Consider the following 20,815-nt stretch of genomic DNA (forward strand, 5'->3'; position numbering starts at 1 on the left):
CCCCTAGTAATTGACCCCTCTACCCTGGGCAAATGCCTCTGACGATCCACTTTGTCTGTGCCCCTCATAATTTTGTAGACCTCTATCAGGTCACCCCTCAACCTCCGTCGTTCCAGTGAGAAGAAACCGAGTTTATTCAACCGCTCCTCATAGCTAATGCCCTCCATACCAGGCAACATTCTGGTAAATCTCTTCTGCACCCTCTCTAAAGCCTCCACATCCTTCTGGTAGTGTGGCGACCAGAATTGAACACTATACTCCAAGTGTGGCCTAACTAAGGTTCTATACAGCTGCAACATGACTTGCCAATTCTTATACTCAATGCCCCGGCCAATGAAGGCAAGCATGCCGTATGCCTTCTTGACTACCTTCTCCACCTGTGTTGCCCCTTTGAGTGACCTGTGGACCTGTACTCCTAGATCTCTCTGACTGGTCTAATCCCACCTCTTGGCCCATAGCGTTTTAAACCTTGGGATTGCCAATGCATATCTAAACATTATGAGGGTCTCTGCCTCCACCCCCCTTTCAGGCAGTGAGTTCCAGACTCCCACCCCCCTCTGGGTGAAATGGTTTCCCCTCACATCCCCTCTAAACCTCCTGCCCCTTACCGTAAATCTCCGCCCCCTGGTCACTGATCCCTCCAGCAAGGGGAAAAACTTCTTCCTGTCTAATCTGTGCCCTTCATACTTTTACACATCTCAATCGTGTTCCCACTTGGTATCCCCTGCCCCCAGGAAAATGATCCAAGTCCATCTGATCTCTCTTCATAACTAAAACTTTCCAACACAGATAACATCCCGGTAAATCTCCACCCTTTCCAATCCTGTCACATCCCTCCTATAATGTGGATTGCAGAACTGCCCACAATACTCTCGCTGTGGCCTAACCAACATTTTATACAGTTCCAGCATAACCTCCCTGCTCTTTAACTGTCAATACTCTTGAGGGTTCTACCATTCACTGTATATTCCCTACCTGCATTAGACCTTCCAAAATGCATTACCTCACATTTGTCCGGATTAAACTCCATCTGCCATCTCTCCGCCCAAGTCTCCAAACGATCTAAATGCTGCTGTCTCCTCTGTCGGTGGGGGTGAGACCAGCTCTCCTGCAGTGAGCAGTCGTGAGGCTGGCTGCCGGTCGTAGTCAGTCCAGCTCTCCTGTCTCGTGCTAAGTTCTGCTTGTGTTTCCACAGATGATGTCGATGCAGCGACCTTAACGCCAGCTGATACTGAAGAGGAGGAACTTGTATACGCGTTATCAAAGAAAGAGGTTTGTGAGGAAGGGATACGTATCTCTCCCACTGCGCGGATTGTGTGACTGACCCACAAAACAGCAGGATCTCTCTCTCCACTCATTACCTCTGTCTCACGGGGAGCCTCCCTCTGTGTCTACATCGGACGCTTCTGCGTACAAGCAGCACCCAAATAGATTTAAGCCCTAATTTAGGCCACTTCAGTCTGTCAATGCTGACGTACCACCAGCTAACCTCAGAGGGTCAGTACTGAGGGAGTGCTGCACTGTCAGAGGGTCAGTACTGAGGGAGCCCCGCACTGTCAGGGGGTCAGTACTGAGGGAGCGCCGCACTGTCAGAGGGTCAGTGCTGAGGGAGCCCCGCACTGTCAGAGGGTCAGTACTGAGGGAGTGCTGCACTGTCAGAGGGTCAGTACTGAGGGAGCCCCGCACTGTCAGAGGGTCAGTACTGAGGGAGTGCTGCACTGTCAGAGGGTCAGTACTGAGGGAATGCCGCACTGTCAGAGGGTCAGTACTGAGGGAGTGCCGCACTGTCAGAGGGTCAGTACTGAGGGAGTGCCGCACTGTCAGAGGGTCAGTACTGAGGGAGCGCCGCACTGTCAGAGGGTCAGTACTGAGGGAGCCCCGCACTGTCAGAGGGTCAGTACTGAGGGAGTGCTGCACTGTCAGAGGGTCAGTACTGAGGGAGTGCCGCACTGTCAGAGGGTCAGTACTGAGGGAGTGCCGCACTGTCAGAGGGTCAGTACTGAGGGAGTGCTGCACTGTCAGAGGGTCAGTACTGAGGGAGTGCCGCACTGTCAGAGGGTCAGTACTGAGGGAGCGCCGCACTGTCAGAGGGTCAGTACTGAGGGAGTGCCGCACTGTCAGAGGGTCAGTACTTAGGGAGTGCCGCACTGTCAGAGGGCCAGTACTGAGGGAGTGCCGCACTGTCAGAGGGTCAGTACTGAGGGAGTGCTGCACTGTGAGAGGGTCAGTACTGAGGGAGTGCCGCACTGTCAAAGGGTCAGTACTGAGGGAGTGCCGCACTGTCAGAGGGTCAGTACTGAGGGAGCGCTGCACTGTCAGAGGGTCAGTACTGAGGGAGCGCCGCACTGTGGGAGGTGCCGTCTTTGAGAATGAGACATTAAACCAATGCTCCGTCTGCCCTATCGGGTGGGGGTAAATGCTCCCACGGCAACTATTGGAAAGGGGGTTGGCGAGGAGAGGGGGGGAGATGGGGGAGTTCCCCGGTGTCCTGGGACCAATATTTATTCCCCGACCAACATCACTAAACACAGATGATCTGGGCCAGTCTCACATTGCTGTGTGTGGGATCTTGCTGTGTGTAAATTGGCTGCTGCGTTTCCCACATCACAACAGTGACCTCGATTCCAAACCGAAAGCCGTCGTGAGGATGTCCCGAGGGCGAGGGAGGGTCAATGAGAAATTCAAGTCGTTTGATGCCCCCGAAAAATGGGCCTGAATTTTAGACGCTGAGATTACCGACGGTTTTAACTCTTTCAGAAAAACCGTAAGCGGCGGAACAGGAAGAAGAAGAAGAAACCGAATCGGAGCGAGGAAAGTGGCGGGGAAAAGAAGGCGGAGAAGGTGGGCGTGACGGACACCGAATCGGAGGTGGAAGTGGAGTACGTGACAGCAGAGCCCGACGTCTTCGACGCCAACTTCATCTACTTCAAGAGGATATTTGAGTCTTTCAGGGTGAGTGCCTGAGGCATCGCTGAGTTTATACGCGCAGGGGTGTGCGCGCAGGGGGGTGCGCACAAACGTGCAGGGGGGTGCGCGCAGGGGTGTGCGCTCAAAGGTGCAGGGGGGTGCGCGCAGGGGGGTGCGCACAAACGTGCAGGGGGGTGCGCACAAACGTGCAGGGGGGTGCGCACAAACGTGCAGGGGGGTGCGCACAAACGTGCAGGGGGGGTGCGCACAAACGTGCAGGGGGGTGCGCACAAACGTGCAGGGGGGTGCGCACAAACGTGCAGGGGGGTGCGCACAAACGTGCAGGGGGGTGCGCACAAACGTGCAGGGGGGTGCGCACAAACGTGCAGGGGGGTGCGCACAAACGTGCAGGGGGGTGCGCACAAACGTGCAGGGGGGTGCGCACAAACGTGCAGGGGGGTGCGCACAAACGTGCAGGGGGGTGCGCACAAACGTGCAGGGGGGTGCGCACAAACGTGCAGGGGGGTGCGCACAAACGTGCAGGGGGGGGCGCGCACAAACGTGCAGGGGTGTGCTCGCGCATGCGCGCAGGGGGGTGCGCACAGACGTGCAGGGGGGTGCGCACAGACGTGCAGGGGGGTGCGCTCAGACGTGCAGGGGGGTGCGCACAGGGGTGTGCGCACAAACGTGCAGGGGTGCGCGCACAAACGCGCAGGGGGGTGCGCACAAACGTGCAGGGGGGGCGCGCACAAACGTGCAGGGGGGCGCGCACAAACGTGCAGGGGGGGCGCGCACAAACGTGCAGGGGGGGCGCGCACAAACGTGCAGGGGGGGCGCGCACAAACGTGCAGGGGGGGCGCGCACAAACGTGCAGGGGGGGCGCGCACAAACGTGCAGGGGGGGCGCGCACAAACGTGCAGGGGGGGCGCGCACAAACGTGCAGGGGGGGCGCGCACAAACGTGCAGGGGGGGCGCGCACAAACGTGCAGGGGGGGCGCGCACAAACGTGCAGGGGGGGCGCGCACAAACGTGCAGGGGGGGCGCGCACAAACGTGCAGGGGGGCGCGCACAAACGTGCAGGGGGGGGCGCGCACAAACGTGCAGGGGGGGCGCGCACAAACGTGCAGGGGGGGCGCGCACAAACGTGCAGGGGGGGCGCGCACAAACGTGCAGGGGGGGCGCGCACAAACGTGCAGGGGGGGCGCGCACAAACGTGCAGGGGGGGCGCGCACAAACGTGCAGGGGGGGGCGCGCACAAACGTGCAGGGGGGGGCGCGCACAAACGTGCAGGGGGGGCGCGCACAAACGTGCAGGGGTGTGCGCGCGCAGGGGGGTGCGAATAAACGTGCAGGGGGCGTGCGCGCGCAGGGGTGCGCACAAACGTGCAGGGGTGTGCGCGTGCAGGGGTGTGCGCGTGCAGGGGTGTGCGCGTGCAGGGGTGTGCGCGTGCAGGGGTGTGCGCGTGCAGGGGTGGGGGCGCGCACAAACGTGCAGGGGGGCGCGCACAAACGTGCAGGGGGGCGCGCACAAACGTGCAGGGGGGCGCGCACAAACGTGCAGGGGGGCGCGCACAAACGTGCAGGGGGTGTGCGCGCGCTGGGGGTGCGCACAAACATGTAGGGGTGTGCGCGCGCAGTGGGGTGTGCACGCAAACGTGCGGGGGTGTGCACAAACGCGCAGGTGGGTGTGCGCGCAAACCTGCAGGGGTGCGCGTGCAGGGGGGTGCGCACAAACGTGCAGGGGGGTGCGCACAAACGTGCAGGGGGGTGCGCACAAACGTGCAGGGGGGTGCGCACAAACGTGCAGGGGGGTGCGCACAAACGTGCAGGGGGGTGCGCACAAACGTGCAGGGGGGTGCGCACAAACGTGCAGGGGGGTGCGCACAAACGTGCAGGGGGGTGCGCACAAACGTGCAGGGGGGTGCGCACAAACGTGCAGGGGGGTGCGCACAAACGTGCAGGGGGGTGCGCACAAACGTGCAGGGGGGTGCGCACAAACGTGCAGGGGGGTGCGCACAAACGTGCAGGGGGGTGCGCACAAACGTGCAGGGGGGTGCGCACAAACGTGCAGGGGGGTGAGCACAAACGTGCAGGGGGGTGAGCACAAACGTGCAGGGGGGTGCGCGCGCAGGGGGGTGCGCGCAAACGCGCGGGGGGGGGTGTGCACGCGCGCAGGGGTGCCCATTGCCGATGGTTTGTCTGAATAATGTGCCTTTGCTCCAGCTGACAGACGATGTGAAGAAAGACAAAGACAAGGAGCCGGACAAGGCGGACAAACTGGAATCCACGGTACTGCTGAAGAAAAAGGCTTTTGATGCCGATCTGAAGGGGAGCAGTGATGACGATGATGATCTGGACAGTGACGATGATATGGTGAGTGGCCAGGCTGCCCCACAGAACTCCCTTCGTAAACCCAGCGCGGGTGGCGGCATCCCTGGCGCTGTGCCAGTGGGGGGGGTCCCTGCCGCTGTGCCAGTGGGGGGGTCCCTGCCGGTGTGCCAGTGGGGGGGGTCCCTGCCGCTGTGCCAGTGGGGGGTCCCTGGCGCTGTGCCAGTGGGGGGGTCCCTGCCGCTGTGCCAGTGGGGGGTCCCTGGCGCTGTGCCAGTGGGGGGTCCCTGGCGCTGTGCCAGTGGGGGGGTCCCTGCCGCTGTGCCAGTGGGGGGTCCCTGCCGCTGTGCCAGTGGGGGGTCCCTGCCGCTGTGCCAGTGGGGGGGTCCCTGGCGCTGTGCCAGCGGGGGGGTCCCTGCCGCTGTGCCAGTGGGGGGTCCCTGCCGCTGTGCCAGTGGGGGGTCCCTGCCGCTGTGCCAGTGGGGGGGTCCCTGCCGCTGTGCCAGTGGGGGGGTCCCTGCCGCTGTGCCAGTGGGGGGTCCCTGGCGCTGTGCCAGTGGGGGGTCCCTGGCGCTGTGCCAGTGGGGGGTCCCTGGCGCTGTGCCAGTGGGGGGTCCCTGGCGCTGTGCCAGCGGGGGGGTCCCTGCCGCTGTGCCAGTGGGGGGTCCCTGGCGCTGTGCCAGTGGGGGGTCCCTGCCGCTGTGCCAGTGGGGGGTCCCTGCCGCTGTGCCAGTGGGGGGGTCCCTGCCGCTGTGCCAGTGGGGGGTCCCTGCCGCTGTGCCAGTGGGGGGTCCCTGCCGCTGTGCCAGTGGGGGGTCCCTGTCGCTGTGCCAGTGGGGGGTCCCTGCCGCTGTGCCAGTGGGGGGTCCCTGCCGCTGTGCCAGTGGGGGGTCCCTGGCGCTGTGCCAGTGGGGGGGGTCCCTGGCGCTGTGCCAGTGGGGGGGTCCCTGGCGCTGTGCCAGTGGGGGGGGGTCCCTGGCGCTGTGCCAGTGGGGGGTCCCTGGCGCTGTGCCAGTGGGGGGTCCCTGCCGCTGTGCCAGTGGGGGGGGGTCCCTGGAGCTGTGCCAGTGGGGGGGGGGGTCCCTGGCGCTGTGCCAGTGGGGGGGGGTTCCTGGAGCTGTGCCAGTGGGGGGGGTCCCTGGCGCTGTGCCAGTGGGGGGGGGTCCCTGGCGCTGTGCCAGTGGGGGGGGGGTCCCTGGCACTGTGCCAGTGGGTACAGCTGCTACGTTTAGCGTTTGGGATCATACACAACCCCCGCACTGACTGTCAGCATCTTTACATTGAGACCGGAGCCACTCTGGGTGGAGAGAGAGACATCTTGTTGACGATCTCTGTAACACTGTTTATTCCATCCCGCTAGGAAAAGAGAGATGATCTCCCAAAGTTATCGAAGAAGAAATTGCGGAGGTTGAATCGCCTGAGCGTTGCTGAGCTGAAACAGGTGAACTGAACGTGGAGGCTCGGAGGGGTGGGGGGGGGGCACTGGAGGCTTGGGGGGGGGCACTGGAGGCGCGGGGGGTGCACTGGAGGCTCGGGGGGTGGGGGGGGGGCACTCGGGGGGCGGGGGGTGCACTGGAGGCTCGGGGGGGGGCACTGGAGGCTCGGGGGGGTGGGGGGGCACTCGGGGGGCGGGGGGTGCACTGGAGGCTCGGGGGGGGTGCACTGGAGGCTCGGGGGGGGGGCACTGGAGGCTCGGGGGTTTGAGTGTGGACAGAATGATGAAGAGGAGACACACTGGGTGTGAGAATATCACTAGGGCATTTGTGGGATTGAGTGGTATCCAGCTGAGGGTTTGGTCTCTGTCGTGTCGCGTACAGCGTGAGGGTCTGCTCTCTCCCATGCCCCTCCCAGCATCACATACTGGACTTGACCATCCCAGCCCCCTGACACTCGTACACTGACAAGCGGCCAGCGGACAGGATCTCCCTCACTGCCCCTGCTGTGACTGCAATCTAAAGCCAAATGCACAGCTGCCCTGTTATCTCCAGCTGGAATACAAAGAGGTGGAAACTCTGTCACCTTACAGAAAGTTAGGCTCATTCTCCGTCAGGAATTAACTCCTGTTCCTGTGTAACAGGCTGGAGGAAGGGGCTGAATGGGCCTCCTCCTGTTCCTGTGTAACAGGCTCGAGGAGGAGGGGGCTGAATGGGCCTCCTCCTGTTCCTGTGTAACAGGCTCGAGGAGGGGGCTGAATGGACCTCCTCCTGTTCCTGTGTAACAGGCTCGAATGGGGGCTGAATGGGCCTCCTCCTGTTCCCGTGTAACAGGCTCGAGGAGGGAGCTGAATGGGCCTCCTCCTGTTCCTGTGTAACAGGCTCGAGGAGGGGGCTGAATGGGCCTCCCCCTGTTCCTGTGTAACAGGCTCGAGGAGGGGGCTGAATGGGCCTCCTCCTGTTCCTGTGTAACAGGCTCGAGGAGGGGGCTGAATGGGCCTCCCCCTGTTCCTGTGTAACAGGCTCGAGGAGGGGGCTGAATGGGCCTCCTCCTGTTCCTCTGTAACAGGCTCGAGGAGGGAGCTGAATGGGCCTCCTCCTGTTCCTGTGTAACAGGCTCGAGGAGGGGGCTGAATGGGCCTCCTCCTGTTCTTGTGTAACAGGCTCGAGGAGGGGGCTGAATGGGTCTCCTCCTGTTGCTGTGTAACAGGCTCGAGGAGGGGGCTGAATGGGCCTCCTCCTGTTCCTGTGTAACAGGCTCGAGGAGGGGGCTGAATGGGCCTCCTCCTGTTCCTGTGTAACAGGCTCGAGGAGGGGGCTGAATGGGCCTCCTCCTGTTCCTGTGTAACAGGCTCGAGGAGGGGGCGGAATGGGCCTCCTCCTGTTGCCGTGTGTTGAGGGAGATTCACACGTATTCGGCTGTAGTTTTCCTCACTCCACAACTGAGCAGACGACATTAAAAAATGTCAGTTCGATAACTTTACCCCAGCTATTGCCGGGAGCTAATCGTCCACTGGGTGGCTTGCCAACTCCCCCAGACAGAGCAATTACACCATTGCTTACCTTTCAAGTAATTAACGTACACCAATCAAAGAAATATATTTGTTTAGAAATTATGTCCATTGAAAACTAACGATTCGGATTAATGCCTAAGACACACGAGTATAATTACCAATCATAATCAGGACACGTTTATAATATTACCAAGCCTCTCCTTACCTTTTTTGTTTAAATTTAGAGTGCCCAATTATTTTTTTCCCAATTCCGGGCAATCCAGGTAGGCCCCGGGTCGGTTGGTGGGCCCGTGTCGCCCGCCACACTGGGGGAGGATTCGGGCCCGGAGGGCGACTGTCCGAGGACGGCCAGCTGCCCGGTGTCGGGAGCGGAGGGAGCGCTGCTCGTCAGCGGCTGCAGGGTTCACTCGCGGCACGGTGTCGCCCCTCACCCCCTCTGGGGGGACTCCCGGAATCTGGCACATGATAATTGAAGGCTTTGCTGCCTCCGTAGACCGTTCAGGCAGTGCCCGATTGGACCCCCTCCTCGGCCAACACCCCGACTCCCTCCCCCCAATCCTTCCCCATCTGTCGGTGCAGAGGCGAGGGTGTGTGGTCTCCAGCACAAAGTTCAGTGCTTGTACTGTGTTTTTTTTTTTGTACAACCGTGTTGCGAACTGTTTTAATAATCAGAGTATCCTCCCCTCCCTCCTCCTACGTCGGTACTGAGGGGAGGGCACCCTGTTTCTCCAACACAAAATTAGTCTTTGTACTGTTTGGCACTGTGTATATTTTTTACTGTTTTAATAAAAAGATGTGGCCAATCCACTACCCGGCACATCTTTGGGTTGTGGGGGTGAGACCCACGCAGACACGGGGAGAATGTGCAAACTCCACACGGACAGTGACGCGGGGCCGGGATCAAACCCGGGACCTCGGCGCCGTGAGGCAGCAGCGCAAACCCACTGTGCCACCGTGCTGCCCTAGACAAAGATACTCCTGAGACATGGTGTACCATACTGCCCTCCCATTGTCCACTGCTCAGCTGCAGAACGATCGATTGAGTTTTTGTGTGTGAACAGTGATTGCTGCTGGGGCAGGACGGGGTGGGGGGGGTCTCGGTGACTGATGGGGGATCTGGGTGACTGTCGACCTCTGGCTCGCGCTGACCCTTCACCTGACTCTTGACCCCACAGCTGGTGGCCCGCCCGGATGTGGTGGAGATGCACGACGTCACAGCCCACGACCCGAAGCTGCTGGTTCACCTGAAGGCCACCCGCAACTCTGTGCCGGTGCCCCGGCACTGGTGCTTCAAGCGCAAGTACCTCCAGGGCAAGCGGGGCATCGAGAAGCCCCCCTTCGAGTTACCCGAGTTCATCCGACGCACCGGAATCCAGGAGATGCGGGAAGCTCTGCAGGAGAAGGTAACGGGGGTGGGGCGGGAATTCCACACACACCCCGACATGGAGAAGGGAACGGGGGGGGGGGGGCGGGAATTCCACACACCCCCCGACATGGAGAAGGGAACGGGGGGGGCGGGAATTCCCCACACACCCCGACATGGAGAAGGTAACGGGGGTGGGGGCGGGAATTCCCCACACACCCCGACATGGAGAAGGGAACGGGGGTGGGGGCGGGAATTCCACACCCCCCCCGACATGGAGAAGGGAACGGGGGGGGGGGAATTCCACACACACCCCGACATGGAGAAGGGAACGGCGGGGGGGGGGGGAATTCCACACACACCCCGACATGGAGAAGGGAACGGGGGTGGGACGGGAATTCCCCACACACCCCGACATGGAGAAGGGAACGGTGGGGGGCGGGAATTCCACACACCCCCCGACATGGAGATGGGACCGGGGGGGGGGGGGGGGGGGGGAATTCCACACCACACCCCCGACATGGAGAAGGGAACGGGGGGGGGGGGGGGGGCGGGAATTCCACACACCCCCCGACATGGAGATGGGACCGGGGGGGGGGGGGGGAATTCCACACCACACCCCCGACATGGAGAAGGGAACGGGGGGGGGGGGGGGGGGGCGGGAATTCCACACACACCCCGACATGGAGAAGGGAACGGGGGGGTGGCGGGAATTCCACACACACCGACATGGAGAAGGGAACGGGGGGGGGGGGGGGCGGGAATTCCACACACCCCCCGACATGGAGAAGGGAACGGGGGGGGGGGGGCGGGAATTCCCCACACATCCCGACATGGAGAAGGGAACGGGGGGGGGGGGGCGGGAATTCCCCACACACCCCGACATGGAGAAGGGAACGGGGGGGGGGGGCGGGAATTCCACCCCCCCCCCCAACATGGAGAAGGTAACGGGGGTGGGGGCGGGAATTCCCCACACACCCCGACATGGAGAAGGGAACGGGGGTGGGGGCGGGAATTCCACACACCCCCCGACATGGAGAAGGGAACGGGGGGGGGGAATTCCACACACACCCCGACATGGAGAAGGGAACGGCGGGGGGGGGGAATTCCACACACACCCCGACATGGAGAAGGGAACGGGGGGGGGGGAATTCCACACACCCCCCGACATGGAGAAGGTAACGGAGGTGGGGGCGGGAATTCCCCACACACCCCGACATGGAGAAGGGAACGGTGGGGGGCGGGAATTCCACACACCCCCCGACATGGAGATGGGACCGGGGGGGGGGGGGGGAATTCCACACACCCCCCCGACATGGAGAAGGGAACGGGGGGGGGGGGGGCGGGAATTCCACACACACCCCGACATGGAGAAGGGAACGGGGGGGTGGCGGGAATTCCACACACCCCGACATGGAGAAGGGAACGGGGGGGGGGCGGGAATTCCACACACCCCCCGACATGGAGAAGGGAACGGGGGGGGGGGGGCGGGAATTCCCCACACACCCCGACATGGAGAAGGGAACGGGGGTGGGGGCGGGAATTCCACACACACCCCGACATGGAGAAGGGAACAGGGGGGGGGGCGGGAATTCCACACACACCCCGACATGGAGAAGGGAACGGGGGTGGGGGCGGGAATTCCACACACACCCCGACATGGAGAAGGGAACAGGGGGGGGGCGGGAATTCCACACACACCCCGACATGGAGAAGGGAACGAGGGGGGGTGGGGACGGGAATTCCCCACACACCCCAACATGGAGAAGGGAACGGGGGGGTGGCGGGAATTCCACACACCCCGACATGGAGAAGGGAACGGGGGGCGGGGGGGCGGAATTCCACACACCCCCCGACATGGAGAAGGGAACGGGGGGGGGGGGCGGGAATTCCCCACACACCCCGACATGGAGAAGGGAACGGGGGTGGGGGTGGGAATTCCACACACACCCCGACATGGAGAAGGGAACAGGGGGGGGGGGCGGGAATTCCACACACACCCCGACATGGAGAAGGGAACGGGGGTGGGGGCGGGAATTCCACACACACCCCGACATGGAGAAGGGAACAGGGGGGGGGCGGGAATTCCACACACACCCCGACATGGAGAAGGGAACGGGGGTGGGGGCGGGAATTCCCCACACACCCCCCGACATGGAGAAGGTAACGGGGGTGGGGGCGGGAATTCCACACACACCCCGACATGGAGAAGGGAACAGGGGGGGGGCGGGAATTCCACACACACCCCGACATGGAGAAGGGAACGAGGGGGGGGTGGGGACGGGAATTCCCCACACACCCCAACATGGAGAAGGGAACGGAGGTGGGGACGGGAATTCCCCACACACCCCGACATGGAGAAGGTAACGGGGGGGACGGGAATTCCCCACACACCCCCGACATGGAGAAGGGAACGGGGGGGGGGAATTCCACACACACCCCGACATGGAGAAGGGAACGGGGGACGGGAATTCCCCACACACCCCCGACATGGAGAAGGGAACGGGGGGGGGGAATTCCACACACACCCCGACATGGAGCAGGGCCGGGAGCAGCCGCGCTGGCCGCAGGGCCGGGTGCAGCCGCGCTGGCCGCAGGGCCGGGTGCAGCCGCGCTGGCCGCAGGGCCGGGTGCAGCCGCGCTGGCCGCAGGGCCGGGTGCAGCCGCGCTGGCCGCCGGGTGCAGCCGCGCTGGCCGCCGGGTGCAGCCGCGCTGGCCGCCGGGTGCAGCCGCGCTGGCCGCCGGGTGCAGCCGCGCTGGCCGCCGGGTGCAGCCGGGCCGGGTGCAGCCGCGCCGACCGCCGGGCCGGGTGCAGCCGCGCCGACCGCCGGGCCGGGTGCAGCCGCGCCGACCGCCGGGCCGGGAGCAGCCGCGCCGACCGCAGGGCCGGGAGCAGCCGCGCCGGCCGCAGGGCCGGGAGCAGCCGCGCCGGCCGCAGGGCCGGGAGCAGCCGCGCCGACCGCAGGGCCGGGAGCAGCCGCGCCGACCGCAGGGCCGGGAGCAGCCGCGCCGGCCGCAGGGCCGGGAGCAGCCGCGCCGGCCGCCGGGCCGGGAGCAGCCGCGCTGGCCGCCGGGTGCAGCCGCGCTGACCGCCGGGCCGGGTGCAGCCGCGCTGACCGCCGGGCCGGGTGCAGCCGCGCTGACCGCCGGGCCGGGAGCAGCCGCGCTGGCCGCCGGGCCGGGAGCAGCCGCGCTGGCCGCCGGGCCGGGTGCAGCCGCGCTGACCGCAGGGCCGGGAGCAGCCGCGCTGACCGCAGGGCCGGGAGCAGCCGCGCTGGCCGCCGGGCCGGGAGCAGCCGCGCTGGCCGCCGGGCCGGGTGCAGCCGCGCTGGCCGCCGGGCCGGGAGCAGCCGCGCTGGCCGCCGGGCCGGGAGCAGCCGCGCTGGCCGCAGGGCCGGGAGCAGCCGCGCTGACCGCCGGGCCGGGTGCAGCCGCGCTGACCGCAGGGCCGGGAGCAGCCGCGCTGACCGCAGGGCCGGGAGCAGCCGCGCTGACCGCAGGGCCGGGAGCAGCCGGGCCGGGAGCAGCCGCGCTGACCGCAGGGCCGGGAGCAGCCGCGCTGACCGCCGGGCCGGGAGCAGCCGCGCTGACCGCAGGGCCGGGAGCAGCCGCGCTGACCGCAGGGCCGGGTGCAGCCGCGCTGACCGCCGGGCCGGGTGCAGCCGCGCTGGCCGCCGGGCCGGGTGCGGCCGCGCTGGCCGCCGGGCCGGGAGCGGCCGCGCTGGCCGCCGGGCCGGGTGCAGCCGCGCTGGCCGCAGGGCCGGGAGCAGCCGCGCTGACCGCAGGGCCGGGAGCAGCCGCGCTGACCGCCGGGCCGGGAGCAGCCGCGCTGACCGCCGGGCCGGGAGCAGCCGCGCTGACCGCCGGGCCGGGAGCAGCCGCGCTGGCCGCAGGGCCGGGAGCAGCCGCGCTGACCGCCGGGCCGGGAGCAGCCGCGCTGACCGCCGGGCCGGGTGCAGCCGCGCTGGTCGCCGGGCCGGGAGCAGCCGCGCTGACCGCCGGGCCGGGTGCAGCCGCGCTGACCGCCGGGCCGGGTGCAGCCGCGCTGACCGCCGGGCCGGGAGCAGCCGCGCTGACCGCCGGGTCGGGTGCAGCCGCGCTGACCGCCGGGCCGGGTGCAGCCGCGCTGACCGCAGGGCCGGGTGCAGCAGCCTGCAGCGGCCCACTCCTGCTCCTCGCTGTTCCGAGCTTCTGGCTTTGAGGCCGGAATGCCGGCCACTGCGGTGAGAGACGTTCTCCCGAGCACTTCCATCCAAGAGGAATAATGGAAACTGGCTGAGCAGCTCTCTGTCTCCCGTCTCGGGAGCTGCTCCGTCCGCAGCCTCCAGACACTGCCTCAGTCAGATAGAGGGTGAGCATGGTGCTGACCCCCAGTGTAGGCAGGGAGTAGAAGCCTGTGGGGGGGGGGGGGGAGGGGTTAATGAGGGTCGCAGCACCGGGGAGGGGGGGTCAGGAGGAACACGGTCCTGATTCTGTCTGTGTCTCGTTTGCCCACAGGAAGAACAGAAAACCATGAAGACCAAAATGAGGGAGAAAGTCCGCCCCAAGATGGGTAAAATTGACATTGACTATCAGAAGCTGCATGATGCCTTCTTCAAGTGGCAAACCAAACCCAAACTGACCATTCACGGAGACCTGTACTATGAGGTAACAAGCGATGGGTCAAAGTGCGCGCTCTGCTGTTATTGTCTTGGGGAGGGGGTGGGTCCTGGGCTGTAACTGGAGCCTCAAGAATCCAGATCGATCCCTGGCCTGTGCTGACTCATCTTCGGGGTCAGTGTGGGAGAGGCAGTTAATTGCCTGCGTTCCTCAGCCCTGTCCATTATCCTCGGCAAATGTTGGAGCGCCGCACTAGGGGAGGGTCAGTACTGGGGAGTGCCGCACTGTCAGAGGGTCAGTACTGAGGGAGTGCCGCACTGTCAGAGGGTCAGTACTGGGGAGTGCCGCACTGTCAGAGGGTCAGTGCTGAGGGAGTGCTGCACTGTCAGAGGGTCAGTACTGAGGGAGTGCCGCACTGTCAGAGGGTCAGTACTGAGGGAGCGCTGCGCTGTCAGAGGGTCAGTACCGAGGGAGTGCCGCACTGTCAGAGGGTCAGTACTGAGGGAGTGCCGCACTGTCAGAGGGTCAGTACTGAGGGAGCGCTGCGCTGTCAGAGGGTCAGTACTGAGGGAGTGCCGCACTGTCAGAGGGTCAGTACTGAGGGAGTGCCGCACTGTCAGAGGGTCAGTATTGAGAGAGTGCCGCACTGTCAGAGGGTCAGTACTGAGGGAGTGCCGCACTGTCAGAGGGTCAGTACTGAGGGAGTGCCGCACTGTCAGAGGGTCAGTACTGAGGGAGTGCCACACTAGGGGAGGGTCAGTACTGAGGGAGTGCCGCACTGTCAGAGGGTCAGTACTGAGGGAGTGCGCACTGTCAGAGGGTCAGTACTGAGGGAGCGCTGCGCTGTCAGAGGGTCAGTACTGAGGGAGTGCCGCACTGTCAGAGGGTCAGTACTGAGGAAGTGCTGCACTGTCAGAGGGTCAGTACTGAGGGAGTGCCGCACTGTCAGAGGGTCAGTACTGAGGGAGCGCTGCGCTGTCAGAGGGTCAGTACTGAGGTAGTGCTGCACTGTCAGAGGGTCAGTACTGAGGGAGTGCCGCACTGTCAGAGGGTCAGTACTGAGGGAGTGCCGCACTGTCAGAGGGTCAGTACTGAGGGAGTGCTGCACTGTCAGAGGGTCAGTACTGAGGGAGTGCCGCACTGTCAGAGGGTCAGTACTGAGGGAGCGCTGCGCTGTCAGAGGGTCAGTACTGAGGGAGTGCCGCACTGTCAGAGGGTCAGTACTGAGGGAGTGCCGCACTGTCAGAGGGTCAGTATTAAGAGAGTGCCGCACTGTCAGAGGGTCAGTACTGAGGGAGTGCCGCACTGTCAGAGGGTCAGTACTGAGGGAGTGCCGCACTGTCAGAGGGTCAGTACTGAGGGAGTGCCGCACTGTCAGAGGGTCAGTACTGAGGGAGTGCCGCACTGTCAGAGGGTCAGTACTGAGGGAGTGCTGCACTGTCAGAGGGTCAGTACTGAGGGAGCGCTGCACTGTGAGAAGGTCAGTACCGAGGGAGTGCCGCACAGTCAGAGGGTCAGTACCGAGGGAATGCCGCACAGTCAGAGGGTCAGTACCGAGGGAGTGCCGCACTGTCAGAGGATCAGTACAGAGGGAGTGCCGCACTGTCAGAGGGTCAGTACTGAGGGAGCGCCGCACTGTCAGAGGGTCAGTACCGAGAGAGTGCCGCACTGTCAGAGGGTCAGTACCGAGGGAATGCCGCACAGTCAGAGGGTCAGTACCGAGGGAGTGCCGCACTGTCAGAGGATCAGTACCGAGGGAGCGCCGCACTGTCAGAGGGTCAGTACTGAGGGAGCGCTGCACTGTCAGAGGGTCAGTACTGAGGGAGCGCTGCACTGTCAGAGGGTCAGTACCGAGAGAGTGCCGCACTGTCGGAGTGTCAGTGCTGAGGGAGTGCCGCACTGTCAGAGGGTCAGTACTGAGGGAGTGCTGCACTGTCAGAGGGTCAGTACTGAGGGAGTGCTGCACTGTCAGAGGGTCAGTACTGAGGGAGTGCTGCACTGTCAGAGGGTCAGGACTGAGGGAGCGCCGCACTGTCAGAGGGTCAGTACTGAGGGAGTGCCGCACTGTCAGAGGGTCAGTACTGAGGGAGTGCTGCACTGTCAGAGGGTCAGTACTGAGGGAGCGTCGCACTGTCAGAGGGTCAGTACTGAGGGAGTGCTGCACTGTCAGAGGGTCAGTACTGAGGGAGTGCCGCACTGTCAGAGGGTCTGTACTGAGGGAGTGCTGCACTGTCAGAGGGTCAGTACTGAGGGAGTGCTGCACTGTCAGAGGGTCAGTACTGAGGGAGTGCCGCACTGTCAGAGGGTCTGTACTGAGGGAGTGCTGCACTGTCAGAGGGTCAGTACTGAGGGAGTGCTGCACTGTCAGAGGGTCAGTACTGAGGGAGCGCCGCACTGTCAGAGGGTCAGTACTGAGGGAGTGCCGCACTGTCAGAGGGTCAGTACTGAGGGAGTGCTGCACTGTCAGAGGGTCAGTACTGAGGGAGTGCCGCACTGTCGGAGGGTCTGTACTGAGGGAGTGCTGCACTGTCAGAGGGTCAGTACTGAGGGAGTGCTGCACTGTCAGAGGGTCTGTACTGAGGGTGTGCTGCACTGTCAGAGGGTCAGTACTGAGGGAGTGCCGCACTGTCAGAGGGTCTGTACTGAGGGAGTGCTGCACTGTCAGAGGGTCAGTACTGAGGGAGTGCTGCACTGTCAGAGGGTCAGTACTGAGGGAGCGCCGCACTGTCAGAGGGTCAGTACTGAGGGAGTGCCGCACTGTCAGAGGGTCAGTACTGAGGGAGCGTCGCACTGTCAGAGGATCAGTACTGAGGGAGTGCCGCACTGTCAGAGGGTCAGTACTGAGGGAGTGCCGCACTGTCAGAGGGTCAGTACTGAGGGAGTGCCGCACTGTCAGAGGGTCAGTACTGAGGGAGTGCCGCACTGTCAGAGGGTCAGTACTGAGGGAGTGCTGCACTGTCTTGGGACCAATATTCATCCCTCAACAATCAATCAGAACAGATCTTTAAAATTAACTTTTGGAATGTGAGCACTTCTGGGTGGGTCAGTCCGTATTGCCCATCGCCAACTGTCCTGGGGGGAGTCGTCCTGCTTGAACCGCTGCCCTGAATGCAGTGTAGGTACACCCACCGTGCTGTTCGGGAGGGTGTTCCATGTCCGTGCCGCGTGTGGGCTGTTGCTGTGTGTAAACGAGCTGGCTGGTTTCCTGCGTGACGGGGGCTGTACTTCAGAAACGTCCTTCGCACTGTGAAAGGCTTTGGGACTCCCTGACGTGGGGAGAGGTGCTGGCTCCTGGACATTCCCGTTGGCTGTGGCGTGTCGGTCCGGAAGCTGGGTGGGTGAGGAAGTGACACTGTTACCTGATAAAGATATTGCTCTCTGCTGTCAGGCTGTAATCTAATCTCCTCCAGTGCCAGAGATAAATGTTGTGAAAGTGTTTGTAACCTAGATCCCCGCACAATGGATCTCTCTCTAATTGCATTACAGCCGTCTAATTGCTGGCTGCTAATCAGTCTATTGCAGGGTTCCTGCTCCTCGCTGAACACCACTTACAGCTGCCCCGAGACACCGGCTGCAGATTCCCCAGGCGCTCTCCCTGCGTCCGTTCAGTCACCGGTTGCAAACGATATTAAAATCGTCCAACGTTTGACATGAAAGTTAACTCTTTAATGCCCCCCTGAATCAGGGCAATTGGGATGACAAATGCTGGCCTGCCAGGCACCACCCACATCCCGGCAATGAATATTTAAATGATTGGGCAAGTGGCAGGGTCTCGGTGAGGAAGCTCTTCGAATCACGTCAGGATGGGGCTGCCGGCCATTCCAGAGCAATTCACCAAGGGGCCTGGGACCTCTCGCTGTGTCGGCCGCAGCCCTCCCGAACCCTCTCCTCGTCCCGTTCTCCCTTCACCCACCCACCTACACGTCCTCCCACTCCTCCAGCCCCTACACCCCTCCCTATCTCTGTAACCTCCTCCAGCCCCTACACCCCTCCCTATCTCTGTAACCTCCTCCAGTCTCTACAACCCTCCCTATCTCTGTAACCTCCTCCAGCCCCTACAACCCTCCCTATCTCTGTAACCTCCTCCAGCCCCCACAATCCTCCCTATCTCTGTAACCTCCTCCAGCCCCTACACCCCTCCCTATCTCTGTAACCTCCTCCAGCCCCTACAACCCTCCCTATCTCTGTAACCTCCTCCAGCCCCTACACCCCTCCCTATCTCTGTAACCTCCTCCAGTCTCTACAACCCTCCCTATCTCTGTAACCTCCTCCAGCCCCTACACCCCTCCCTATCCCTGTAACCTCCTCCAGCCCCTACAACCCCTCCTATCTCTGTAACCTCCTCCAGCTCCCACAACACTCCCTATCTCTGTAACCTCCTCCAGCCCCTACACCCCTCCCTATCTCTGTAACCTCCCCCAGCCCCTACACCCCCTCCCTATCTCTGTAACCTCCCCCAGCCCCTACACCCCTCCCTATCTCTGTAATCTCCTCCAGCCCCTACAACCCTCCCTATCTCTGTAACCTCCCCCAGCCCCTACACCCCTCTCTATCTCTGTAACCTCCTCGAGCCCCTACGACCCTCCCTATCTCTGTAACCTCCTCCAGCCCCGACAACCCTCCCTATCTCTGTAACCTCCTCCAGCTCCCACAACCCTCCCTATCTCTGTAACCTCCTCCAGCCCCTACAACCCTCCCTATCTCTGTAGCCTCCTACACCCCTCCCTATCTCTGTAACCTCCTCCAGCCCCTACAACCCTCCCTATCTCTGTAACCTCCTCCAGCCCCTACAACCCTCCCTATCTCTGTAACCTCCTCCAGCCCCTACAACCCTCCCTATCTCTGTAACCCACTCCAGTCCCTACAACCCTCCCTATCTCTGTAACCTCCTCCAGCCCCTACAACCCTCCCTATCTCTGTAACCCACTCCAGTCCCTACAACCCTACATGGGCAGCACGGTAGCACAAGTGATTATCACTGTGGCTTCACAGCGCCAGGGTCCCAGGTTCGATTCCCCGCTGGGTCACTGTCTGTGCGGAGTTTGCACGTTCTCCCCGTGTCCACGTGGGTTTCCTCCGGGTGCTCCGGTTTCCTCCCACAGTCCAAAGACGTGCAGGTTAGGTGGATTGGCCATGCTAAATTACCCGTAGTGTCCATAAAGGTTAGGAGGAGTTATTGGGTTACGGGGATAGGGTGGAAGTGAGGGCTTAAGTGGTCGGTGCAGACTCGATGGGCCGAATGGCCTCCTTCTGCACTGTATGTTCTATGTAATCTATGTAACCCTCCCTATCTCTGTAACCTCCTCCAGCCCCTACAACCCTCCCTATCTCTGTAACCTCCTCCAGCCCGTACAACCCTCCGAGATCTCTGGGCTCCTCCAATTCCAGCCTCTTGACCATCCCCCCCATTCCCATCGCTCCACCATTGGCGGCCGTGTCTTCAGCTGCCTCTCTCTCCCACTCGTCATTTAAGATGCTCCTGAAAGCCGAGCTGTGTGAGTGAGGTGTTGGCCTCCTGCCCCTTGGTATCCTGGGGGGTTCGGTGTTGCTCTGAAGCACGCGGGGACATTGGTGTATTGAGAATGGGATTGCTGAAGCCTGAGGGCAGGCCGAGGTGTGTGAGGGAGAGGAATGATTCCCCGCTGATTGGGAAATGTAATGGGTTTGTTGTGTTTGACAGGGGAAGGAATTTGAGACCAGGCTGAAGGAGAAGAAACCGGGAGATCTGTCGGATGAGCTGAGATTGGCTCTGGGAATGCCGGTGGGAGCTGTAAGTGACATCATCCCAGTTTCAAAGCAATACTCGTTTCGCACTCGGAAATGAGATCTTGGAGCTTGTAAACACTCCATTAAACCTGCAGCAATTTTACCGTGACAGACCCGTCCCCACCAGTACTGTACCCCAGTGTTATACAGTGACAGACCCATCCCCACCAGTACTGTCCCCCAGTGTTATACAGTGACAGACCCGTCCCCACCAGTACTGTACCCCAGTGTTATACAGTGACAGACCCGTCCCCACCAGTACTGTACCCCAGTGTTATACAGTGACAGACCCGTCCCCACCAGTACTGTCCCCCAGTGTTATACAGTGACAGACCCGTCCCCACCAGTACTGTACTCCAGTGTTATACAGTGACAGACCCGTCCCCACCAGTACTGTACCCCAGTGTTATACAGTGACAGACCCGTCCCCACTAGTACTGTACCCCAGTGTTATACAGTGACAGACCCATCCCCACCAGTACTGTACCCCAGTGTTACACAGTGACAGACCTGTCCCCACCAGTACTGTACCCCAGTGTTACACAGTGACAGACCCGTCCCCACCAGTACTGTACCCCAGTGTTACACAGTGACAGACCCATCCCCACCAGTACTGTACCCAGTGTTATACAGTGACAGACCCGTCCACACCAGTACTGTACCCCCGTGCTATACAGTGACAGACCCGTCCCCACCAGTACTGTACCCCAGTGTTATACAGTGACAGACCCGTCCCCACCAGTACTGTACCCCAGTGTTATACAGTGACAGACCCGTCCCCACCAGTACTGTATCCCAGTGTTATACAGTGACAGACCCGTCCCCACCAGTACTGTATCCCAGTGTTATACAGTGACAGATCCGTCCCCACCATTACTGTACCCCAGTGTTATACAGTGACAGACC

General features: G+C 62.5%; 1 protein-coding gene across 1 annotated transcript in view; it reads left to right on the plus strand.

The window, feature by feature from the left end:
• Positions 1-20,815, plus strand: part of sf3b2 (splicing factor 3b, subunit 2) — a 73,895-nt gene that overhangs the window by 41,451 nt on the left and 11,629 nt on the right. Inside the window, exons 7-13 of the mRNA XM_072489326.1 lie at positions 1,196-1,272; positions 2,758-2,952; positions 5,130-5,279; positions 6,595-6,675; positions 9,357-9,584; positions 14,042-14,191; positions 19,824-19,913. Coding sequence (XP_072345427.1) covers positions 1,196-1,272; positions 2,758-2,952; positions 5,130-5,279; positions 6,595-6,675; positions 9,357-9,584; positions 14,042-14,191; positions 19,824-19,913 — 971 coding nt within the window. The remainder of the gene's footprint in view (positions 1-1,195; positions 1,273-2,757; positions 2,953-5,129; positions 5,280-6,594; positions 6,676-9,356; positions 9,585-14,041; positions 14,192-19,823; positions 19,914-20,815) is intronic.

This window comes from Scyliorhinus torazame, chromosome 24, assembly GCF_047496885.1.
Source record: "Scyliorhinus torazame isolate Kashiwa2021f chromosome 24, sScyTor2.1, whole genome shotgun sequence".
NCBI lineage: Eukaryota > Metazoa > Chordata > Chondrichthyes > Carcharhiniformes > Scyliorhinidae > Scyliorhinus > Scyliorhinus torazame.